The sequence below is a fragment of the Choloepus didactylus genome, chromosome 6 (genome assembly GCF_015220235.1).
Source record: "Choloepus didactylus isolate mChoDid1 chromosome 6, mChoDid1.pri, whole genome shotgun sequence".
Lineage (NCBI taxonomy): Eukaryota > Metazoa > Chordata > Mammalia > Pilosa > Megalonychidae > Choloepus > Choloepus didactylus.
This window is the reverse complement of record NC_051312.1, coordinates 3237092-3262554: the sequence shown is the minus strand read 5'-3', so window position 1 is coordinate 3262554 and position 25463 is coordinate 3237092. Positions and strand designations below refer to the sequence as shown.

At 48.5% G+C, this 25463-nt stretch overlaps 2 protein-coding genes across 2 annotated transcripts in view; one reads left to right on the top strand and one right to left on the bottom strand.

Annotated features, from left to right (window-relative positions):
- The window catches only part of CARS1 (cysteinyl-tRNA synthetase 1), a 57864-nt gene extending 41344 nt beyond the window's left edge, over window positions 1-16520 (top strand). The window contains exons 18-22 of the mRNA XM_037838424.1: window positions 4994-5074; window positions 5900-5967; window positions 13837-13896; window positions 14181-14264; window positions 14956-16520. Coding sequence (XP_037694352.1) covers window positions 4994-5074; window positions 5900-5967; window positions 13837-13896; window positions 14181-14264; window positions 14956-15090 — 428 coding nt within the window. The 3' untranslated portion in view covers window positions 15091-16520. The remainder of the gene's footprint in view (window positions 1-4993; window positions 5075-5899; window positions 5968-13836; window positions 13897-14180; window positions 14265-14955) is intronic.
- Window positions 16521-24055: 7535 nt separating this feature from the next.
- LOC119537848 (UPF0729 protein C18orf32 homolog) lies at window positions 24056-24980 on the bottom strand. The gene has a single exon (XM_037840433.1). It carries the CDS (start codon window positions 24940-24942, stop codon window positions 24712-24714), a length of 231 nt encoding a protein of 76 aa, XP_037696361.1. The 5' UTR covers window positions 24943-24980; the 3' UTR covers window positions 24056-24711.
- Window positions 24981-25463: the final 483 nt, after the last annotated feature.

The window sequence follows — 25463 nt, the reverse complement described above, 5'->3', positions numbered from 1 at the left end:
TTCTTCGTGGAATTTTAGGTAAAAGTCACCAGTGAAGCCTTCTGGTCCTGGGCTTTTCTTTCTTGGGAGGTTTTTTGTTATGGTTTAATCTCTTCAGTTGTGACTGTTCTGTTGAGATCTTCTTCTTGAGTCAGTGTCAGTAGTTGTGTGTGTCTCTGGGAATTTGTCCACTTCATCCAGGTCATCTAATTTGTCGGGAACCATAATCCATAGACTCCTCTTACCATCCTCTTTAGTTCTGTGGGGTCTTAGTAATTTCCCCCCTTTCATTTCTGATTTTAGTTCTTTGGATCCTCTCCCTGTTTTTCTTTGTCAGTCTACTTAAAGTTTTGTTGATTTTATTGATTTTTACAAAGAACCAACTTTTGGTTTCATTGATTCTCTCTATTGTTTTTTTATTCTCTCCATTTATTTCCACTTGACTCTTTGTTGTCTCCTTCCTTCTGCTCACTTAGGGTTCAGTTTGCCTCCTTTTTCTAGTTCCTCCAGTTGTGAGCTTCAGCCTCTGATTTGACATCTTCCTTCTTTTTTAAAGTAAGCATTTAGAACTATAAATTTCCCTCTTGGCACTGCCTTTTCTGCGTCCCATAAATTTTGTTATGCCGTGTCTTCATTTTCATTTGCCTCAAGATATTTGCTAATTATTCATATGACTTCCTTTTTAACCCACTGGTTGTTTAAGAATGTGTTTTTTAATTTCCACATATTTGTGAATTACAGTTCTCCCACTGTAATGGATTTTTCTGGCTTCATTCTATTGTGGTCAGAGGAGAAAAGTTGTATGATTTCAATCTTTTTAAGTTTATTGAGACTTGTTTTGTGACATAATGTATGGTCTACCCTGGAGAGTGTTACATGGGCACACGAGAAGAGTGTGTATTCTGCTGCTATTGGGGAGGGCCTATTAGATCTAGTTGGTTTAGAGTACTGTACAAGTTTTCTATTTCCTTATTGATCTTGTGTCTAGATGTTTAATCAGTTATTGAAAGTAGTAGATTAAAGTCACCTACTATTAATGTGTAACAGTCTATTTCTCCCTTCAAATCTGTTAATATTTGCTTCTTATATTTTGCGTTTGCATTTTAGAAATTGTAACAAGTAAAAAGTGGTATTACATACCAAAATATTCAATACACTAGTACTGGCATTTATAATCACCATGTGGTTATCTTTACCGGAGATCTTTATTTCCTTTTGTCTCTTTGATCCTCTGTCTAGTGTCTGTTCCTGTCAGTCTGATGAGCTCCCTTTAGTGTTGCCTGTAGGGCTGCTCTAGTGGTGACAAACTCCTTGAGCTTTTGCTTATCTGGTATTATCTGAATCTCTCCTTCATTTTTGAAAGACGCTCTTGCCAGTTATAAAATTCTTGTTAGGCAGTTGTTTTCTTTCAGCACTTTAAATATTTCATCCCACTGCTGTCTTACTTCCAGAGTTTCTGATGAGAAATCGGCGCTTAATTTTATTAGAACATCCTCGTACCCAACTTACTGTTTTTCTCTTGCAGCTTTCAGAGCTCTCTCCTTGTCCTTGGCATTAGACAGTTTGACTACTATGTGTCTTGGCATGGTTCTCCTCAAGTTTATCCTGTTTGGGGTTTGTTGGGCTTCTTGAATGTGCATATGCATGTCTTTTGTCAAATTTGAGAAGTTTTCTGCCATTATTTCTTTGAATATTCCTTCTGCCCCTTTCTCTCTTTCTTCTCCTTCTGAGACTCTCATATGTGTATATTGGTGTGCTTGATGGTGGCAGGTCTTATTTCAGTTTCCTTGACTGCTCAAGCAAATACCATGAAATGGGTATGGTTAAACGATGAGAGTGTATTTGCCCAAAGTTTGAGTCTGGGAAAAAATCCAAATCAAGATGTCATCAAGGCGATGCTTTTCTCCCTAAGACTGTTGCTTTCAGGGGCTGGCTGCTGGTGATCCTTGGTCCTTAGCTTGTCACATGACAAGGCACATGGCGGCCTCTCCTGGTCGCTCCCTTCTCTTCCAGCTTCCACTGATGTTCCGCTTCTTGTGTGCTCTGGCTTTCTCTCTCTCTGTCTGAATTTTCTTCTTTTATAAAGGACTCTAGTAATGATGTTCCGCTTCTTGTGTGCTCTGGCTTTCTCTCTCTCTGTCTGAATTTTCTTCTTTTATAAAGGACTCTAGTAATAAGATTATGATTCCTCCTGATTGGGCTGCACCACACCTTAACTGAAGTAGCCTCATCAAAAGGTCCTCCTTACACCTACCTGAATGGCTTAGATTTAAGAACATGTTTTTCTGAATTCAGTCGAGCTTCCAACCATCACAGGTCTCTTAGGCTCTGTTCAGGTTTTTTCATTCTTTGTCTTTCTTCTGCTCAGCCTGCATCATTTCAGTTGTCTTGTCTTTGAGTTCGTGATTCCTCTGCCAGCCCCAATCTGCGGTTGAAGCCTCTGGGTGGTCTCCAGCTCCACTACTCCAGTGGTTCCTTTTTAAAATTTCTGTTTCTCTATTGAGAGTCTCATATTGTTCATTCATTGTTTTCCTGATATCTTTTAGTTTTTTCTGTTTTTTTCATCTCCATGAACATATTTAGGATCATTATTTTTAAAGTCTTTTTTCAAGTTCCAATATGTCCAGAGTCCTGTGTTCTTCATTGATGGTTTCTGGATTTTTATCTTGTTTCTTTGAAAGGGCTATTGGTTCCTGTTTGTTTGTCTTGTAATCTTGCTGCAAACTGTACATTCTAATATTTTTAAGTGTTAACTCTGGGATTTAGTCATGGGCTGTCTGCTTCTCAAGCTAGTGGTATGACGGAGATTTCCTTGAGTGCCAGGAACAAAAACAAACAAAAGACGCCTCTCATAGTCTTCGTGAAGACCCTGCCGTCTCCTTTAGGGCTCAGGCCTCCTGTCAAGAAGGTCGGCCCGAGGCAGGAGTGAGGTACAGGGTCCTCTCCGTCTCCGCTGAGCCTGTCTTGTCCTGGGCTGGTGCGTGCGGGTGGCCTGAGGAATTTCTCCGTCTACGTTCTCCCTATGAAATGGACTTTTTGCCCCTCCAGGGTGCTCTGTTGTGCGTCTTAAAGCAGGTAGGCTTTTGCCCAGGCTACCTGGGCTTCATTGTTTTTCACTCTTCTTTGGCTGCTTCTGCGTATCCTGGTTCCGTCTTCTAGGGTGCCCCCATATGCTGGCACTGACATACGGGCAGCCCACTGTGTGCATAGGAGGCACTCTGCTCCCTCTGGATCAGGACCCTGGCATGTCACCCCGGAACCCCCATCCCTCCGCGGGGTCTCCGTGGCGCTGAGACGTCTCACCGGCCTTCACCCAGCCCCAGCTCTTGAGTGTGGTTGCGTGGTGCCAGGTGGTGCATCTGGCAGAGCTCCCGCTGGCAAGGCAGAGAGTGCTCACCAGGAAGCAGGCAGAATGTGCCGGCATACGTTTGCCCTCTAACCCTGGGCCTGTCTCGGGCCCCTCATGGGTGGGGACAGCCCAGAACTCCAGCAGAGCTGAGCCCAGAGAGTACAGGAAAGAAAGTCCACGGCAGGGTTTTCGCTCCTAAGCAGAGTCCTCACCCAGGTGGGAGCGGATCCGGCGAGCGGACAGTGGTCGCTGAGAGATCAGACCTGAGCTCACTGCTGCTTCAGCCGCCGCAGCCCACCCGGCGCCCCTGGCTTGGCTCTGAGGGGGACCGGCGGCCCTGAGTCGCAAGAAGAAAATACGCTTCAGCCCAGTCCTGCCTCACTGCCATGTTGCCTTCGGCCTGAGATTATTTCTCCAACAACTAGAGCCTGTTTAGAATCGAGCCCATGTCCATCTTAGATCCTAAATGCAAATGGAACAGCCACTCCCTGCCTTTGCACCGCACATCCAGGGTGGCCAGCGGCTGGGGTCCAGCCCTGCTCCCCATGAGCTCCCCGGACCTCCCGGGGTCCCAGGCAAGGGAACGAGCAGGCGGGGCATTTGCCACTGACGCGGAGGGGCCACACCCGGCTTCCTGTCCCACCCCTGCTGGCTGACCCCCCTGGGGAGTCACCTGGGCAGGTGATGCGGCTCCTCCCACTCCCCGTAGCTTCCTCTTCTTTTTAAAACTTTTATTGCAGTAACATAACCACCAGCAGAACTTTCTGTTTTCAGCCCTTTCAGGTGTACAATTCAAGGTGTTTGTAGCTTCCTCTTCCTCTAGCCCTGCTCTATGGAGCCAGCGCCTCCCACACTGGGGGTGAGGGTTGGCCGGGAGCGGCTTCCAGACCTGCGGCTGCGTGTGGAGACCTGGATCCCGAGAACAAGCCTGGTTCCTGGACTTGCCCCCTCCCGGCTCGGGGCAGCCCTGAGCAGATCCCGGGAGCATCTTTCCCACCACATCAGGAAGGGCACCCCGGCCCGAGCACGGCATGGAAGGGTGCAGGCCCATGGAGGAAGGGCCTGGGTTGGGGGCTCCGAGAGCAGGGGCCCATGGCTGCCGGCCTCAGCAGTGTCCCCCAGCTTGGTGTCCAGGGGTTGAGCTGGGGGGCTGCCCCCACCATCCCCACCAGAAGGGCCGACATATCCACAACACTGTTGTCAATTCCCCGGCTTCAGGGAGTCCTCAGCGACTCCAGATGCTATCCTTCCGGGGCCCTCCGGAAGCATTGGTGCCATAGGCGCGTGGCCTGTGCTCCCGTGGCCTGTGCTCCCGTGGCCTGTGCACCCGTGGCCTGTGCACCCGTGGCCTATGCTCCCGTGGCCTGTGCTCCCTGTGGCCTGTGCTCCCGTGGCCTGTGCTCCCGTGCTGTGTGTGCCCGTGGCCTGTGCTCCCGTGGCCTGTGCTCCCGTGGCCTGTGCACCCGTGGCCTGTGCACCCATGGCCTGTGCGCCCGTGGCCTATGCTCCCGTGGCCTGTGCTCCCTGTGGCCTGTGCACCCGTGGCCTCTGTGTCCCTTGGCCTGTGCTCCCATGGCCTGTGCTCCCGTGCCGTGTGTGCCCGTGGCCTGTGTTCCTGTGGTCTGTGCCCCCATGGCACGCCCTGTGTTTTCTCTGTCCCCACAGTTCCTGAAGTCCTGCAGCTCAGCGACACCCTGCGGGATGACGTCCTGCCCGAGCTGGGAGTGCGGCTGGAGGATCATGAAGGTGGGGTGCGCCTCCCGGGTGTCTGTGGGCATGCTGGGCTGGAAGGCACGGGGGCCTTGGTTGAGGGCCGGGGGTGGGGCATTTCGGAGAACCCCAGAGAGGGTTCCCAGAGGGGGCCAAGGGCTGGCATCTTACGTCCATGGCGTGGCAAAAGTCCAGCTGCCCAGGGCCCCTCACCCCGTGCTTGCCACCGTAGCTTTATCCTGTAACGCTCGGTCGCCACCATCGTTTCTACATTTAAGGGGCCTCTCACACCATCCTGCAACCGGCCGGTCCAGCACCCGTTTCTGCCAGGTCCTGGCGCCTTTTCTTGCCATTGGCCGGCACCAGCAGCGCAGGACATCAGCCTGGGTCGCGCAATTGTGGACAAAGCTTCGCAGCTAATCTGTCCACTTAGGTTTTGTTTCATTTTGCTTTTGCACAGAAAATTATTAATTTTTAAATACCTAGATGCAATGACTTTTTTCTTGTTTTCTGGGTTTTTATTGCTATTGGCCAGGCCTTCATCATGGTTACAAAAGGCCCTCCTGGGTTGCAGTTTAGTTCCTTGATGCTGTTTTTTGTTTGTTTGTTTTATTTTAGTGTTTAGCAGTCAGCTCCACCTGGAATTGATTTTTGTCGGTGCATAAGGAGCAAGGAAGGGGCCCCCTGGTTTCTCGCTGCAGCCTGCTGGGGTGTTGCAGATGGTGGCCCCAAGCCTGGGCCTCTCGGGTGCAGCCCTTGGAGGAGGGGCAGGGGCTGCTCGCAGCCTGCCAGGGGCCGCCCAGGTGGTCCCAAGGGGGACGAAGGCCCCCGTCCCAACCTGTCTGGCCGTTTGCTTTCCAGGACTCCCAACCGTGGTCAAATTGGTGGACAGAGATACCTTGTTGAAAGAGAGAGAAGAGAAGAAGCAGGTTAGTGAGTGAGTTCAAGCGACATGCGCTCGATATTTACCGAAAATGTAAAAAACATTGCGGTTTCCATAGTTTAGTTTTTAAAAGATGAGTTCTGTACTTTTATTTAAAATTCCAATATTAAAAATGCCAAAAAGAGAAATGAAGATATAAAAATCAGCCAGGTTGGTAGCTACTTGGAAATTTAGTAACCAAAAGAACCCAATATAACTGTAATGCAGGACCTCATTTTAAATGCTGACCCCCCAGTCTTACTGAAAATAATCCGTTTTAGTGCTCTGTGACGCTGAGGGCTCTGGGTAACTTTCTCTTGCTGTTTTTGTTTGTTTTTAATTTTCTTAAAAGCAGTCGAAGGTTTATGTAAAAATCATACAGAAAGTACACATTTCTCATATACTCCCGCACACACACACACACAGCTTCTCCTATTAACACTTTGCATTAGTGTGGAAACTTTGTTGCAATTGATGAACCAGTGTTATTTTAATTGTCTTATTCACTGTGGCCCATAGTTCGCATCATAGTTCACTCTCAGTGTTGTGAAATTCTATTCTGGCAACATATATACAGCCTAAAATGAATCATTTTAGCATATAGTTCAATGGTGTGAATTATAGTCACAATATTGTGCTGCCGTCACTGCCATCCAAACTTTCCCATCGCCCCAAACAGAAACTCTGAACAAATTCGGCATCAACTCCCCGTCCCCCACCCCACCACACCCCTGGTAACTCGTATTCAAATTTCAACTCTGAATTTGAGTATTTTGATTATTTCATGTAAGTAAGATCATACAATACTTGTCCTTCAAGGTTCATCCACCTTGTCATATGTATCAGAACTTCATTCCTTTTTACAGCTAATAGTCCATTGTCTGGATATAGCCCATTTTCTTAACCCATTATTCTGTTGATGGGCATTTGGGTTGCTTCCACCTTTTGGCAATTGCAAATAATGCCACTGTGAACATCAGTGTGCAAACATCTGTTTTAGTCTCTGTATTCAACTCTAGGAGTGGAATTGCCTGGTCGTATGGTAATTCTGTGTTTCACTTTCTGAGGAGCCACCAAACCATTTTCTATACTGGCTGTACCATTTTACATTCCACCCAGCAATGCATCAAGGATCCTATTTCTCCACATTGCTCATGAGCATGTGTTTCTGTTTTTTAAAAGTAGCCATTCTAGTGGGTGTGAAGTACTCTCTCATTGTGGTTTTGATTTGCACTTCCCTAATGGCTCATGATATTGAGCATCTTTTCCTGTGTTTATTGGGTTTTATATATCTTCTTTGGAGAAATGTCTATCCAGGTCCCTTATCCATTTTTTAATTGGCTTGTTTGTCTTGTTACTGAGTTTTAGCAGTTCTTTATTTATTCTGGATATTTAACCTTTATCAGAATCACAGTTTCCAAATATTTTCTCCCATTCTGTAATGGTCTTTTCATTTTGTTGATAATGTCCTTTGATGCACCAAGTTTTTAACCTTAATGAAGTCTCATTTGTTTTTTCTTTTGTTGCTTCTGCTTTGGTATAAAGTCTAAGAAACCATTGCCTAACACAAGATCCTCAAGATGCTTCGCAAGTTTTCTTCTGGGAGTTTTCTTCTATAGTTTTATTTCTTATATTTAGGTCTTTGATTGACTTTGAGTTAATTTTTGTATATGGTGAGAGGTAAGGGTCCACATTGATTCTTTGGCTTGTGGAGATCCAGCTTTCCTAGCACCATTTGCTGAACAGACTATTCTTCCCCAATTGAGTGGATTTGGCACCCTTGTCAAAAATCAGTTGGCCATAGATGTGGGGGCTGATTTCTGAACTCTCAATTCGATTCCATGGTCTATACATCTACCCCTTGTGCTAGTACCATGCTGTTTTGATTACTGTGAGTTTGTAGTATGTTTTAAAATCTGAAAGCATGAGTCCTCCTCCAACTTCATTCTTTTTCAAGATACTTTTGGTTCTTCAGGGCCCCTTACCCTTTCATGTAAATTGGATGATTAGCTTTTCCATTTCTGCAAAGAAGGCTGTTGGAATTTCGACTGAGATTGTGTTGAATCTGCAAACAGCTTTGGCTAGAATTGACATCTTAACACTATTTGATCTTCCAATTCATGAATGTAGAAATGTCCTTCCATTTACTTAGTTCTTCTTTAATTTCTTTTAGCAATGTTTGCAGTGGCCCATGTATGAGTCTTTCACATCCTTGGTTAAATTTATTCCTAGATACTGGATTCTTTTAGTTGTCATTATCAGTGGAATCTGTTTCTTGTTTTCCTCTTCAGGTTGCTCATTACCAGTGTATAAAAATTTTTCCATATTGATCTTGTACCCTGTGGCTTTGCTGAATTGTTTATTAGTATTAGTAGTTTCGTTGTGGATTTCTCAGGATTTTCTAGATGAAGGATCATGTCTTCTGCAAATAGGATAAGGTTTACTTCTTCCTTTCCTATTTGGATGCCTTTTATTTCTTTCTCTTGCCTGATCGCTCTAAACTTTGTTGTCTCATTGCTAGAACTTCCAGTACGATGTTGACTGCGAGTGGCGACAGCGGGCATCCTTGTCTTGCTCTGATCTTAGAGGGAAGGCTTCCAGTCTCTCACCACTGAGCATGATGCTAGCTGTGGGCTTTTCATATATGCTCTTTATCATGTTGAGGACGTTTCCTTCTACTACTGGTTTTCTGAGTGTTTTTATCAAGAAGGGGTGCTGGAATTTTGTCAGATGCCTTTCCTGGATCAATTAAACTGATCATGTGGTTTTGTTTTTCCCATCGTTCTATTAGAATATGACATTGATTTTCTTATACTGAAGCACCTTTGCATACCTGGGGTAAATCCCACTGATCTGATCATGGTGTAGCATTGTTTCAAGGCACTGCTGGATTCAATTTGTTAGTATTGAATCTAGAATATAGGTTACCAGAGGATGGGGTGGGGGTAAGGATTAGGGATTTAAGGTTTAAAATGTACAGAGTTTCTTTTTGGAATGCTGGAAATGTTTTGTAATGGCTGGTGGTGATGGTAGCACAACCTTGTGAATGTGATTAACAGCACTGAAATATGGATCTGAATGTGGTTAAAAGGGGAAAATGTTAGGTAGTGGGTGTGTATATATATTTATAGTTCTAGAATATGTGGAACCACATAACAGAAACAGTGAACCCTAAGTTAAATCCTGCATTATAGTTAATAGTACAATTATAGAATTGTGCTTTCATCAATTGTAACAAATGTGTTGCACCAATGCAAGGTGTTAATATTAGTATGATATATGGGAACCCTGTATTTTATGCATGATTGTCCTGTAAGCCTACAACTTCTCTAATAAAAAAAAAATAATGAAAACCTAAAAATAGAGTTACATACTAAAATTACGATACAGTCATGCAGGTGTTTGTATTTACCCCTATGGTTACCTTTATCAGAGATACTTAACTTCTTTATGCTGCTTTGATCCACTGTCTACTGCCCTTTCCTTCCCACCGAAGCCCTTTAGCTCTGCTCCTGGGGCAGGTCTAGTGGTGACAAACTCCCTGTCCCATAGTTTATCTGGTAATGTGTTAATCGCTCCCTCATTTTTTTTTTTCAATTCAGTTTTATTGATATATATTCACACACCCTACAGTCATCCACAGTGTACAGTCAGTTGTTCACAGTACCATCATATAGTTGTGCATTCATCACCAAAATCAATTTTTGAATTTTCAGTACTCCAAAATAAAATAAAAATAAGATTAAAAATACAAGTAAAGCAGAACACTCAAAACATCCCTTCCCCCCCATCTCCCCTATTGTTCATTTAATCTTTGTTCCTGTTTTTCTACCCATCTGTCCATACACTGGATAAAGGGAGTGTGAGCCACCAGGTTTGCACAGTCACACAGTCACTCCATGGAAGCTATATGATTATGCAATTGCCTTCAAGAATCAAGGCTACTAGGTTGCAGTTCAAAAGTGTCAGGCATTTCCTTCTACCTATTTCAGTACACTGAAAACTAAAAAGGGATATCTATATAACACATACAAAAAACTTCCAAAGTGACCTCTTGACTCCATTTGAGATGTCTCAGCCAATGAAACTTTATTTCGTTTCATTTTGCATCCCCCTTTTGGTCAAGAAGGTGTTCTCAGTCACATGATGCCGGGTCCAGATTCCTCCCTGGGAGTCATATTCCACGTTGCCAGGTAGATTCACACCCCTGGGAGTCAGGTCCCACGTTGGGGGGAGGGCAGCGAGATCACCTGCCGAGTTGAGTTAGCTGGAGAGAGGGCCACATCTGAGTGACACAGCGCACCTGGGGGAGACTCTTAGGCACAATTATAAGCAATCTTAGCTTCTCCTTTGCAGTGATGAGCTTCATAAGCTCCCTCATTTTTAAAGATTGTTTCCCTGAATATAAACTTCGTGGTTGGCGGTTATTTTCTTTGCACACTTTGAATATTTCGCCCCATTGCCTTCCTGCCTCCAGTGGTGTCTGATGAGAGATCAGAATTGACTCTCGCCAGGGCCCCCTCTCATGGCAGTTTGCTTTCCTTTGCAGCTTTCAGGTTCCCTGCCGGCCTTGGGCATCTAGCAGTTTGGTTGCTGTGTGTTTGGGCGTGGATCTCTTTACGTTTATCCCGTTCAGGGCTCTTTGGGGTTCTTGAACATGCATAGCTGTGTCTTTCATTAACTTTGGGAAGTTTTCTGCCATTTTTTAAAATATGTCTTCTGCCTCTTTCTCTCTTTCTTTGCCTCTGGGACGCCCACAACGTATAGACTGGTAGGCCCTCAGTTGTCCCCCAGGTGTCCTAGGAGCTGTTCACTATTCATTCTTTTTTTCTTTCTGCTCCTCAGCCTGCTTCATTTCAATTGTCTTGTCTTTTAGTTCACTGGTTCTTTCTTCCGCCAGCTCTAATCCGCTGTTGAATGCTTTAGGGAATTGTTTATTTCTGTTATCGCAGTCAACTTCCATATTTCTGTTTGGTTCCTTTTTATAATTTCTGTCTCTTTATCGAAATTCTCATTTGGTTCATATATTATTTTCTTGATATCCTTCAATTCTTTGTGTTTTCCTTTAGCTCTTTGAGCATATTTTAAGATTTTTTTTTTTTAAGTCTTTGTCTGGTATGTCCAAATTCTGGTCTTGTTTGTTGATTGTTTCTGTTGTTTTATCGTCTTCCTTTGGATGGGCCATCATTTCCTGTTTCATTTGTCTTATAAGCTGTTGTTGCACACTGTGCATTTTAATATTTTAATGTGTTAACTCTGGAATTTAGTCCCTGAGCCGTCCGTTCCTTAAGTTTGTCTCCAGCTAGTGATACGACAGATTTTCTTGAGTGCCAGGATATAACATAAACAAACCAGCCAACACTAAGAATGCCTTCCACAGCCTGCAAATTGGCTCTGTGTTGGCTGGTGCCCTCCTTTAGACCTCAGCCCTGCCACCAAGAAGATCGGCCCGAGGTGAGAGCACGGGGTCCTCTCTGTCTGTTCTGAGCCTGCGTCCTGTCCTGGCCATGTGTTGTGGCCTTAGGAATTCTGGTTTTCAGGAATCAGAATATCTCCTCCACTCCCTATAAAATTGACTTCCCCTCCTCCCCGGGCCACTTCAACTTAATTGTTTCATCCACTGCTTTAGCATCTGCAGGCTGCTTCTGCCTCCAGGGCAAGCTCAGGGAGGGCGAGCCCGAGTCGAGTCCCCTGGTTCGGTCTTTCAGGCTGCCACCCGATGGACTGGCACCGATGTCAGGCACGCCATATGTGAATAGGGGTTACTCTGCTCCCTCCGGTACAGGGCCAGGCGCCCGCAGTGGAGGTGCAGGCTGCTCCACATCGTGCTGGGGCATGGGGGGTGGGGAGCAGCAGGGGTGCCATGAGGTTCCACTGCAGTGACAGTGGGGGTGTGTATGGGGGGGTGCTGGGCCAGCCTGACCTGCTGTTTCCACAAGGCCGGCCCCTTTGTAGGTCACTTAGTGCATTGGCAGTGCCCCACTCTTCCCTAGAATGTTCCGGCAAGCACACATGCTCATCTTTACAAAGAAAAGGGCCAATGGCAGAACTCACAGTCCCTGCCCCCCGTCATTGTCCTCTGCCTCTGTCACTCTGCCTCTCCCGAGCCCCTGGGCTGCTGGCCCTGGTCTGTGGGTCTCCGTCTAGCTCCCCCCACAACCTCATCCCCCCTTGCTCTCTCTCCTCTCCCTCCCGGGCCCTACATAGGATATGCCCCACCCCTTCCCTTTCAGTTTCCTGAAGCTGCCAAAGTGCAAATTACCAGAAATGGATTGGCATTTACAATGGCAGTTTGTTAGTCACAGACTTACAGTTCTAAGGCCATGGAAATGTCCAAATTAAGGCATCAAGAGGTAGATACCTTCTCTGAGGAAAGCCCAATGACATCTGAGGTTCCTCTGTCACATGGGAAGGCACATCATGACGTCTGCTGGTCCTTCTCTCCCGGGTTCTGGTTTTTAAATCGCTCTCTCCAAATGTCTCTGGGCTTCTGTGTCTCTTAGCTTCTCCCAGGGGCAAACTCTGGATTACATATCTTTGCTTCTCTCGGCTCTCTGCTTGTTTCTCCGGACGTTTCTGTCTAAGCTTCTCTCTTGGCTTATCTTGGCTCCTGTGGATCCTCCTTGCTTCTCCAGGGAGCAAACTTGGGGCTTCATCTCTTAGCTTAGCATCTCCAAGCATCTGGGTCTGTGTCGGCTCTGTGCTCTCTCTCCCTGAGCTCTCTTAAGGGCTCCAGTAAACTAATTAAGACCTACCATGAATGGGCGGGGTCACACTTCCAGGGAAATAATCTAATGAAAGGCCCCACCCACAATAGCTCTGCCCCCACAAGAGTGGGACTAAAAGAACATGGTTTTTCTGGGGTATATAATAGATTCAGACCAGCACACCAGGCAACCTCATCCAGCTGCCTGGCTGCTCTCCCGCCATCGGTCTGCCTGCCCATGACCCCCAGTTCCCTCGAAGGCTATGCCACAGCCTCCGAGATTGGCTGCCTGCTGGAAACCTCCACTTGGCTCCTAAGCCTCTGAAACTTAGCATGTCCAGAAGGAAACTCATGATTCTCAACTCCCCAAACCTATTCCGCCTCCTTGTCCATGAATAGCACTTCTGTGTGCCCTGTGCTTAGGCTAAAGGCCTCTGGCAGCCCTTGTCCCCTCTAGTCGCCCCCCAGTCCCCTCCTCCCCGGCACCTGGCCCTGTGGCTCCACCGCAGGCACCGGGCTGAGCTCACTCCCACCGCCCCTCACTGCCCCAGGCCAGTGCTGCCCACGGAGCTGGCACAGGGCTCCCGGGTTCTGCTCCGTCTCCTACAATCCCAGTTGTCCGGTCGTGTCCCTTCCCCTGCAGAATCAGACCACACTCCTGACCTGGCCGGCGCCCGCTGGCCCTGCCCTCCCTCCCCTTCCTGCCTCAGGCCTCTGCTCCTTGCCCCGTCACCCCCAACCTGCTCAGGTCACAGCCCGCAGCACTGCTGCCTGCCACCCAGCTGTCAAGGCCCTGGGCCCAGGCCTGGCTTGTCACCAGCCACTTCCTTGGAGCAGCTGTCAGGGGTGACCTCTTACTGTGTGTTTCGTGGGTCTGTCTGCCACTGCATACGCTGGGGCTGGAGCCACTCAGGCCAGAAAGGCGTTCACTGCATCCCTGGGGGTGCCCGGGGCTGAGCAAGGGGCATTGGTGTGCTCGGTGAGCCTCCCGTGCCAGCGTTTCCCGATTGCCGGGGCTGTCTCTGCCTGGGCGGCCGGCTCAGGCTCCAGCCCTGAGGCCACAGGGGGAGAGTAGGGGCTGGTCCCACGCAGCTCCTTCGGGTGCCGTGCCCCAGCCCACGTTCCTCTGGCCTTCGGGCCTGCTCACCCGCCCATGTGCTGCCTTCCCAGGTGGAGGAGGAGCGGAGGAGGAAGAAAGAGGAGGCCACCAGGAGGAAGCAGGAACAAGAGGTAGCACCTGCATGCCTGGGGCAGGGGGCTGCACCGTGGCCCTGGCACCCTCCCGCAAGCACCTCTGCCCCCTGTGGCCCCCTGCGGCCCCCTGCGGCCTTCGGGGGGCACGTGTAGTGGTTGTTGCTCTAATGTCCTCCCCTCTAAGTTCCCCTGCCCTGATGGGGCTCTGAGTTTGAGGGTCTGGAAGCACTTTGTGGGGGAGGTGCGAGCAGGGGCGTTGGGCGGTAGCGGGGACCCCCACCAGCTGCGCGTCACAGCCCCGTGTGTGTTGTGTGTCCCAGGCAGCGAAGCTGGCGAAGATGAAGACTCCACCCAGTGAAATGTTCTTGTCTGAAAGTGACAAATACTCCAAGTTTGATGAGAACGTAAGGGCTCATTTCCTTCTTGTTGGAACGGTGTCGGGTTGTGTTAAATTGGATGCTCACAAGTATCAGCCTTGAGCTAGGGGGGTTTCTCTTTGGGGAGAGTTTTTAAGGGAAAAGGGAACCCCTGATGCCTTGTTTTAGGGTCAGAGCATCCAAGGATGCACCCTTGTTGCCTGTCCAGGAGGGCCGAGGCCTGCCCGGGAGTTGGTCAGCAGCTGTGCCTGCCCCCGTGTCCAGGCCAGCTCGGGGGGGCACCTCCCACCTCCTTGCTGGGGCCGAGCTCACTGCAGCCGCCGGGGCTCATGGCTGGGGCCGGCTTTCGTGACTGGGAGTGGACCCTCCTGAGGCAGTGTCACCAGGGACCCCCACAAGCTGGACAGAAGGGCCACGTCAGCACAGGCCTGGCGGCTGCCCCTGGGGCCTGCGTTCCTGCCTTCCCGCCGTCCCATCTCAGGCCTAAGGGGGAACCTCCAGACCCTCACACCATCCCCCCAGGCTCCTGTCAGGACGGAGCTGGGGCTCCTGGGGGGCCCTGCACCCTACGGGCAGGGTGCTCCTGACTCCAGCTGCTTCTCTCCCTCGGTTTCCCGCACACCGCGGCCAGCAGGGCCGGCCTTCGAGACCGAGCAGTAGGAAAGGTGCGCGCAGCCGCGTGCAGGGGCTGACGGCCGCTCTGCCCTTGTCCTTGCAGGGTCTGCCCACACACGACACCGAAGGCAAAGAGCTCAGCAAGGGACAAGCCAAGAAGCTCAAGAAGCTCTTTGAAGCGCAGGAAAAGCTCCACAAGGAGTATCTGCAGATGGTTCAGAACGGCAGCCCGGAGTGAAGGGAGAAGACGACAGATGTGCTGCGTGTATCGTGTTTACAGTTGTCTGCCTGTCCTAAATTAAGAATTCTGTTCATGTACCTTCACGTCCTCATCAGCTTTGAGACACTGATAATAAATGCACCCGAGCTGCGAGACCCCTGCCCTCCCTCTGCCGTCAGCCCTGCGCCCACCCGGGAGCTGCTGCCCAGTCAGCAGCCGTCATCCGGGCGCCTGGGGCCGCTGAGCCGAGGGGTTGCTCCCCGTGCTGACGGCTGGCATGTAATCTCCGGTGCTCGGGCACACTGGAAGGTGTTCAAGTAGGTGAAAGACAGGCTCGAGCTCACAGAACCTGCTGACGCCCCCAAAGGCTGCCCGCTCTGCCTCTCAGGCTCTAATGAATAAACAAACCGCAGATTCTCCAAAAGCAGCTCAACATCCGGCCAAAAGAGATGGCTCAGCGGGACAGGCCCTGGCAAGCTGCCTGGGGCTGCCTTCAGCGCCAGTGAATCCCAGGTCCAGCGTGCAACGGGGGTCCTTGGCATAGCCACCGTGTGGCCTCACCAGTGCCCAGAGCTGGGGTCGCTCGCCTCTTGGCCATCCCTTAGCACTGAGGAGGGTGTTGGTGCAAGTAGCTACCTGCTTCACACCTGCAAAAGCTTAGCACCAGGTAGGAATCCGTCAGGACTAAAGAGAAAGCTGCTGGTGCTTGGGTTAGGAAACGGGAAGCACCACACGCCGGCACGGGCAGCTGGGCAGGATCTAACCGGAGACATGTTGATCCTTTGTCCTGGTGGTCCTGTTATTAGGAAACTAACCCAAAGACTCGGCAGTGCAAATCTGAAACGACGTGTGTGCAAATGCTATCACTGCACAACGATGGACACTCAGAAGGTCCCAGAGCCTGGAAGGGCCTGGAAGGGCCTTTTTTTGCCAGCTGCAGGGGTCCCTCAGTGAACAGCACGCTGCCCCTGCCCACCCCATTCAGACCACTGTCGGGTGACTCAGGCCAGTTCCTGCCCCACAGCCTCCCTCCGCTGAGTGCCTCGTCTTTCTTCCCTGCTCCCCATTTTCTCAGATCCTCCCAGGCGGAATCTTGGGCCCCCCTCAGGCAGCCTGAACCCCCACGGCAGAAGTGTCCCAGGCAGGTTCATTCTCCCCAGACGGCAAATGGGCTGGCTGTGCCCTCCAGAAGGGCCCCCTGGGCAGTGGGGGTTGAGAACTGGCCTCTGCGCACCCACAAGCCACAGCCAGCCCTTCTGGAACCCGATGGGGTCACGTTTCACCTTGCACAGTACTGATTCGCCTGGCGGAACTTTCTTCTGTGGGTCCGGAAGCTCCTGCTTTAAAAACCAGATTTATGCCTTCCTGTTTTCCCTCCAGTCTTGGGTGTGTTTGTTATAAAGACATCACATACTCATTTTAAAAAAATAAAATAATAATGAAAATTACCAATATAAATAGAGATGCAAAGTCCCCATAAGAAAACCCCCGTAAGGGTCCAGGGGGCCTTCCAGACCCTTCCCTCAGAGAGTGTGAGGTTCACAGCTGTGTGCCCCTCTTCTGCCTTGAGCATCCGTGGCTGGTTTCTGATGTCACAATGCTAGAGGAACATTCCTCCCTCATACGTCCTCGTGGTGCTGCATTTTCTTGGTGCACCATCACCTTTCACCGCGGCCCAAACAGAAGACAGGCTGGGTGCTCCCGGGGCTGGTGCTCCCTCTGCCCGCTGCAGGGGCACCCAGCGAGCAGCACAGCGAGGCCCCACCCCGGCCCGCTGGTTTTAGTCTGGCCATTTCCAGCTGTGGGGCCTGGGGAGTTGGCCAGCTGCCTGTGTCCCCATTTCCTGCTCCAGAGGGTGGGGGTGCCGGGGCATTTCCGTCACTTGGTAAAGCCTCGTAACACCGCACAGCCCCTAGGGCCTTGTGGTGCAAAGGGATGAGGCACTGTGTCTGTCCTTGGGGGCTCAGGCCGGGGGGGCAGCGGGCAGGATTGGGGCCGGCCCAGGGGCAGAAAGCTCGGGCAGGGCAGGCCTTCCAGGGGCCACCTGCCTGAGCCCAGGGGAGGAGCACCGGGAGGATCTGCCCAGAGAGGCTGGGACAGCGTGTGCCCGAGACCCGAGACAGTGAGCGGGGTGCTTGGCTTAAGGGCCACACCAGGACGCCTGGGAGCTAGAGCCCGCCAGGCAGCCAGGAGCCTTGGGGGCCGCACCAGGGAGCTCCGACCTAGCTCTTCTGCACCTCAAGTCATCCAGGACCTTTTAAACAATCCGATGCCAGCCTGGTCTCTGGCTGATGGGGAGAGCAGTAGGGAGCCACAGAAGCTGTTGAGCAGCAGCATGGCACTCACGGCCCCCTGCTGGGTGGTACGGAGACCTGGGCAGTGGGCACGGGGGTCCCTGGGGGTGGGGGAGGACTGGCCATGAGCCAGGGCACATGGGCAGCTCAGCTCGGAAGGAGCCGGACCCTCCTGGTTAAAAATGGACCTGGCTGAACAGAGATCGGTTTTCTAGTGCTTCCCCCATCCGTGGGATAATCAGAAAAGCAACTAAGAGACACCAAAAATTCAGGGCTTTGGCATCACAAAAGCTTGGGTGTCTCTGGGGACAGAGGTGAACAGGCCTTTCAGAGTCCAGGGTCTGGAGCATCTCTGGGATGTGGGCATGGCCCGTTCTATCTGGGTGTCAAGGGTGAAGCAGAAGCCACCCCCAGAGCCTTCGGGAACCCCCTGGGTGCATCCCCCAGGCCTGGGAAACGAGGCGCAAGCTGCAGATGTGGGGACATAGGGAACGCTGCCCCAGGATGGCCGGAGGGGCAACCTGGGGGTGGGCGCCCAGCTCAGGACCCAGGATGGCACCAGGGCCTGCGAGGGGGGCACAGATCAAGGGGCTGGCCCGGGGTGGGGCGCTCAGCACCAAGTCCCCCGAAACTCAAGGCCGCCCAGGCCGCTTGCCCTGCTGGGAGGCAGAGAGACCACCTGCCTGCAGGGGCCACTTCCCACGAGCACGGGCAGCTGGCACGAGGACAGTCCAGGCTTTCCAGAACAGAGTCCAGTCTTCTTTTTAAGAATTAATGGAGGTGAAATTCAAATACATAAAATGAACCATTTTAAACTGAGCAATTTAGTACATTCACAGTGTTGTGCAACCACCACCTCTGGGCAGTTCCAAAACATTTTCATCACCCCTAAAGGAAACCCCAAACCCACTGAGTACGTGCTCCACATCCCTCCGTCCGCCCAGCCCCTGGAAAACACCAATCTGCCTTCTGTCTTTGCAGATTTACCAATTCTGGACATTTTATATACCTGGAATCCTACAATATTTGTCCTTTTGCATTTGGTTTCTTTCACTCAGGATCATGTTTTCAAGGCTCATCCATGTTGCGTCAGAATGTCATTCATTCACGGCTGCACAATGTCCCCCTGGTCGATGGACCCCATTCTGTTCGTCCATCTGTCAGTGGACACTGGGGCTGCCTCCACCTTTGGGCCCGGGTGGCAGTGCTGCTGGGCTGTGCGTGTGTTTGAACACCTGTTTTCAATTCTTTGGGGTCACTGTCCATTCTCATAACTTTATTTGTGTCAACAGAAAAATGTATTTGCTACATCTTAAGGCTTCATTTAAATAAATCCACTCGGAGCTGTTGTGGAGGACAGAAAGTACGTCTCAGTGCAGGCAGGTGAGGCATGTCCCCCAATTTCAGAGAAGACATTGTGAGAAACAAGCACTATTCCTAAAAGGAATAAACGCTCACCCAATTGTGGAGAAGAAAAGAATTTATTCACGGTCTTGCAAGAACGGGCGCCCAACCAAGATGTGGGAGGTTGGTGCCCAGAACAATAGACCCAGCAGTATTTATTCCCTACACCTAACCGCAAGTCCCTCCCCTGTTTCTCCATTGGCTGGATACTCCACAGGTTACATTCTATTTGACAAGCCTCCCAGCAAATTTGAAACGTGCAGCCCGCCCAAATTGGAAGCATTTGAAAAAAGTCTCCTGCACAAACTTCAAACATTTGAAGCAACTCTCTACCCCTCTTTCCTTTGTTCTTTAACTGCAGAGCCCTCTGAGCTAGTTTGGTAACAACTTATGAAGCTATTTTAGGAACCTCTACCCCCCCCCCCCACCTTGCAAGCACAGTGGGCAGATAAACAGGAGGACCAGCCACGGATTATAGCTTGGCTTCTTGTCCCTCTGCCATTTCCCTGAGCTGCCCCCACTCTGTGTGAAAGCCAAACTTAATCTAATTCTCACAACTCCCCCCTTTTTCTTTTAAACTCTTTTTAGCTTTCACATTTGAGTCTCTTAAACCTCTGAAGACCTTTCTCACATTCCTCATTATAAAGATCCTCCTCTTTGAGGGGGTACAAATTGTTTTGCATGTATTGAACTGGCATTTGTTTGATTAGGGCCGTCTTAATAAATCTTTGAGTCAATCCCTGTACACATGGGATGTTGTAGCACCTGACTGGTTGTGAGTACTTCCACTACAATGATAAGAGAGGTTAAGACAGACAACGTCACCCCTTTCCACTTTCGAAACCAGCTTTCCAAGTATCCAGTAAGGGGGTTATTAATACCTGAGTTCTCTGTTAGACCTTGCAAAGCTTTGGTGATGGTTCCATCAGGTGCCATATTATTTGGGATAAATGTACAACTACCGCCAATCATTACATAAACACCTCCTTTTTTAGCGAGCATCATGTCTAAGGCTATTCTATTTTCCATGCCATTCGGCTAGCAGCATCTTGCTGCTTTGTGATGCCCTTAATCCTTGGTGTAATTGATAAATTTTTGTTGGTTGTAATATATGTAATTAATCCAGTCTACATTCTTATTAATTATGACCCACCAGAAAAAAATGACCCAAATCCTGCAGCTACCTGATTTTTAGCCTTAAACTTATTTGGGATTCTCCGTGGAACTCTTATACCGTCTAAATAGATTCGGTCATTGAAAGGACCAGGTAAGCTTTTTTCCTCCCTTGTCTCTTGGGTTTTCACGCCCTCCCCTTTCTCAAACGCCAGGGTGACTGGGATGGCGAAGTGGACCAGAGCACAGGTCCCTTCCATTTTTCAGGTAACACTGGTCGGAGGATGCCCCTTCCGCAGCACCACCAAAGGTCTGCTCGGGGTGTGGTTAGACTGGAGAAACCGCCAGTGCTGTCCTCAGTCACATCCCACACTGGGGTACACGAGATCCTGGAGCCCCTCTGCCCGTCTAGAGAGACAGGCAGAGTGGTTTCCTGGACCAAGGTGAGGAGCTAGCCTGGCCTTGGTGTTTTCACTCCTGATTGGAGGAAAAAGGGAGGACAACGTACTGCAGTTTTCCCAGGAGTAGTGTTCCGGAAAAGAAGCACCACACACCTGAACTCTTCCTCATGCTTTTCCACACCAGAGGGAAAGGGCACGATCCGAGCAGTGGGTCGGCCTGTTACACAAGCTTAGCAGTTACATTTAACCCATTCTACCCAGGCACTTGCATCTTTGTACCCTGTTTCTATTTCTGTGGTTTGCTTTAAGTTTTCTGCTTTGATTATTCTAATTACCTTGCCCCCTTAAGTATTACTGAAGAGCTAACTGGAGAGAACATTGTTAATGACAAGTTTACTAGAGGAGAAAGGACTCATAGATGGAATCTCCCCAGAGGATCCCTACCAGTAACCTCTACCCCTATGCCATATACCCCATGAACTCCCCCACTGGTACTGGGTTGTTTATCAGCTCCTTTAATAGTTATTACCACGGGGTTGCATTGACGATTCCTGCATTTTGGTGGGGTGTTACCTTTATAAAAGGTTATTTTATCCTTTAATTTCCAGTGGGTTGGGCAGATCCAACTCCTATCTACAGTCCATCCCTTGTACTGGGTAGTCCACCACACATCAGCCCAAGAAAGGCCAGGGGAGACTCAGCTGAAAACATTCCTTACTGGCTCTGGGCACAGCTATTTATCCTTCCCACTCAGCCACCGCTGGTACTCCAAGCTCCCACAGTCCACTACCTGACGTGCGTCAAACTGCACTGTTTGAAACTCTAAGCTTTCAGTTATATTTCTTACTAGTTTGGCAAGACTCATTGCCTTCCAAACTGGGAACATTATTGCTAGCATAATTATCCCCATTCCTAGTCTGAGCTTTAAGCTCCCCATTCTTCAGTTTTCTAAAGCACCTGACCAAGTGGTATAGAGACACAGGGTTTGACCTGAGCCCCCCCCCCTCACCTTTTCCAATATTCCCTCCCAGCTATTGTCTTTTTAGAGTGACCCTTAAGGGATCTGAGGTTGGAGTTATTTTCCCAGATTTGGGCGGAGTTGCTGGGTACTTATCATCTGGTTCAGATACTGGTCCCTTTACTCGAGTGTAGTGAGTCTAGTCTTTCTCTGCCATCTGGACTGCTGTTTCAGTTGTTAACAAAACTTGATAAGGTTCCTCTCAGGCTGGTTGAAGTCTGGACTCCTTCCACGACTTGATGAGGACCCAGCTGCCAGGTTGGTGTTGGTGGACAGCAAATTAAAGGGGCAGAGTCTGGGCCGGCAAACCAGGGTGCCTGAGGGATGACAGTAGGAGACAAAGCCAGTACATAATTTTTAAGGAAGAAGTTCTTTGAATCTAAGGAAGGGAGATCTCTAGTTTTAGCCACCCCACTGGGGGCATCTCAGTGTAATCAACTTGAAAACTCTGAAATGGCCTGATGCCTGGTTCCTTTCCCCCCTGTACTTGTTTCCTGAGGACTTTCTTATTAATCCTTTGGCAAATTATGCATTGTTTACATATTTGTTTAGCTACAGTATAAAGGCCCACACGTCCAAAATGCTTAACAGCCAGATGACACATGGTCTGTACTCCCCAATGACTCCCTTGGTGTAAAACTGCTAACACCTCCCTCAGGTACAGACACCCCTGAACTCATTTGCATGAAGCACAGCAAGAATTTACCAACATTTAAGGCTATTTACTGGTAAGAAGAATGGAGCAATTAGAGTAAAGGACAACAATAATTAAGAATAACCCAGGATTAATGAACAAAAAGGCTCCCCATTCCCAAATACTCATTGAAAATCCAGTCAATACACCCAGTTCAGTGATGCCTGAATATAGTTGATTCACATATATGTACACCTTGAACACACCACAAGGTTTGCTGCCAGATGAGTAATAACCCACTCTTCAGGGGGAGGACAAGCCTTGGTGTGTGGCATTTGACAATATAAGTGGTGCCTCTATTCCCACCAGAGCCAATTTCAAGCTAGCAACCCGGCATCACCAAACGCAGAGCTGGGAAGAGACATGCACCACTCACTGTCCCAAGTTCGTTTGATGCAGCTTCAGTGAACCTCAAACCCTTTTACAGAAACATGTGCATACAACCCACTTGCACTCTGATTATGAACCTTTTGCTTTTGCCCAAAATATATCAGCAAAACTATACTACAAATCACAAGAACACACAGGCCCTTATGTATTTGGAACAGACAGACACATACAACTTACACATACTCAAACCACTTCTACCTAACTAAGGGAAAATGCTGCACACAGTAAAATTCATATATACACACCCATAACCGTACAAAACCACACATTATGCCCATTTGCAAGCATGTACAGACAGTTTCTTTTACAGTTTCAAGTAAAGAGTTGTCTCATTCTCCATGCTATTGTGAACCTGCACACAATTGCCCAGCTTTAGAGTACACACAAACTAGTATATGCTACAAAGACACAAAGAAATATCTCCAGTCTACCATAGATGAGTACACAGGAAATCTCTGCCAAGTCTCAAACCATACACTGACAAACTCCCACAGCTTTAAAGACTCCTACATAATCTTATCACATGCTTTTATTACATACAAATATAATTATCCCACATCCCTGTGTAAACACACAACCCAAACTTCCATTAGATACATGAGTCTTCAACTCCCAGAAATCATACACTAAAATATGCAAATGTATCCACCAATACCTGTCCAGGCCCATATCACTTAAGTATACTGATAGAGAATCACACAAACCCCATGCCACAGAATCCTTAAATCTGAACATATATGACACTCCACCAAACCCAGAAATTTCCTTAGTTCCCTTTTTGTCGGGGGAAGAGGCAAGTTAACCACGGCCTGAATTCCCTCCAGACCAATCCCTCCTCTTTCTTTCTAACTGGCCCCTACTGCTTCTCTCTCTTGCCTCTGTCTCCTCCCTGCCTCGTCCCTGATCTCTCCTTGACCTTGAGGTCCACCTTGCTCATCGTGACCCTGGCTTTCTGCTTCTGCTTTTCTCCTCTCTTCTCACAAACACTTTCTGAGACTCTCTCAATAACTCCTCCAATGGCTTATCCAGCCAGCCAGCCATTTTCTGGATCTTTTTCTGAATATCAGGCCAAGATCCCTTTACATAGCTGACCTTTAGCATTCCCCGGGCCACAGGATTATTGGGATTCATTCCTGACTATTTCCTCACCTGGTCCCTCAACCTTTGTAGGTAGGCTGAGGGGGTCTCATCTTTTTCCTGATTTACCTCAAAGACCTTACTTAGGTTCTGGGATTTGGGTACAGCCAATTTTATTCCCAGTATAGCTAGTTCTCTAAGATCTTCCATGTGTGTTCTAGCCCCTGGTCATTATTCCCCCAAGTTGCCACACTGGGGAACTTCTGCTCTGCAGCCCTCACCCCTTGTCCGGGCGGGTGCTGCCTCCCCCATCCTCTCACAGCCGCCCGCCTCACCATTCCCCTTCCCTCTCCCGTAAAGAGGATGTTTAGTATGGACGTAAGTTCAGATGAGGTGTACAAACTGGGGCCTAAGAATTGATCTAATTGTCCGGCTAGCCCCACTGAGTCCTCCATTAATGATTTCATTTCCCTCTTCAAGTTCCTTACTTCATACTTGTCAATGGGACATTTACATAACCAATTTCTCCTGGTCCAATAGGCACTTCTCTGAGAGGGTACAGACACTCAGCGGGTTTTTTTTTTTTTTTTTTAAAGGATTATTTAATATGTTTATGAGAGTAGAAGGAATGCAACAGAGTAGAATTTTATAATATACATTGAACATTTATGTAAAAGATGTTTTATTCCTCAAAGAAGTTTATTCTATAATCCCTGGCTCTTCTATCTTTCTCAGAGTTAGAAACGGTAATTATTACTCTCATAGATAAACTGCTCCACTGTGTTGGAAAGTAATTTTTTCTTCATTATCATCTCCCAAAACTCTATCTTTCATTTCACTTCACTGTTGCACAGTAAAAACGTACTTCATTTGAATTAGAAGAGTCCAAAGTAGAGCAAACAGCAGTCATTTTCATGTGAATGAATGCAAGAGCCCAAGGATCTCTAAGTACTGATTTAGTAATAAAGATGTCTACTGGCACAAACCTTCCATTTATTCATATTATGAAAACCGCAATAATAGAAACGAAAGTTACTTCAATGAAAAAGGCAGGAATGAGGTCATTAAATATAATTAAATACATCTGAAAAATACATACCATGTTATTTCCTGATTAGCATCAGTTAAATATCTACACTATCTATCCTGAATTCTGGTCTGAGAGAAAAAAGTGAGAGACAATTACAAGGAAGACAATTACAATTATCAAGTCCATTTTAAAACAACAAAATCCTTTGAGAAAACGTGTTAGTCCTTCTTTTTATCAAAGGTTTCTGTTGGTTCTTTTGTTGGTAATCCATTTATGTCTGTACCCTTATAGTCTACTTTGCCTTTATTTTTATCATTGGATTCTTGTATAGCTTTTTTAGGCCATATACGACTAACAAAAGGGGAAATCAGAGGGTATACATATGGCTCCAGGAATCTTTTGTAGATCCAGAGCAGAACTGGAATGACGATACAAGGAATGCACACCATTGTCCCAGGCGTGAGCTCCAGCGACCACGAACCCAAGAGGAGACTCAGCAGGTTTATATACTCTCACCCTCCTCTCCTCAGAAGCCTCCGGAAACGGAAACCTCTGGATATTTTTATTACATTGTTCCAGTTCTTTTCTTAACTGTGGGTGGGTCGTAACTGGTGGAGCAGTCGGCACTGATTGGCTCTCCAACTGCCCCTCCCATTCCCCAGGGGCGGGGTTTGGTTTCATTGAATCCAGTGGGGGAGGGGAAGCATAAGGTGGGGGAAAGCTTAACAAATGATCCCAGTTTTAGTTTCTAAAGATTCAGTCTCTGAATCTGGGTTCTTAACTTTCATGGGATAAAAACTGGTCTCTTTTCACTGCAGCCAGCACATGGCATAGTCAGATTCCTCCTTGGAAAAAGGTTTCTTTTTATTAACGTAACGCATGATGTTGGCACAAAGCCATTCCTCATCTGCCCCGTATTTTGGCCAGAATATATCGGGCGGCAAAATGCTTTCTCTTGTCTAAACATTAT

Bases quoted from the DNA above. Each gene is read 5' to 3' on its own strand.
- LOC119537848 (XM_037840433.1), bottom strand. From the start codon at position 24,942: ATGGTGTGCATTCCTTGTATCGTCATTCCAGTTCTGCTCTGGATCTAC.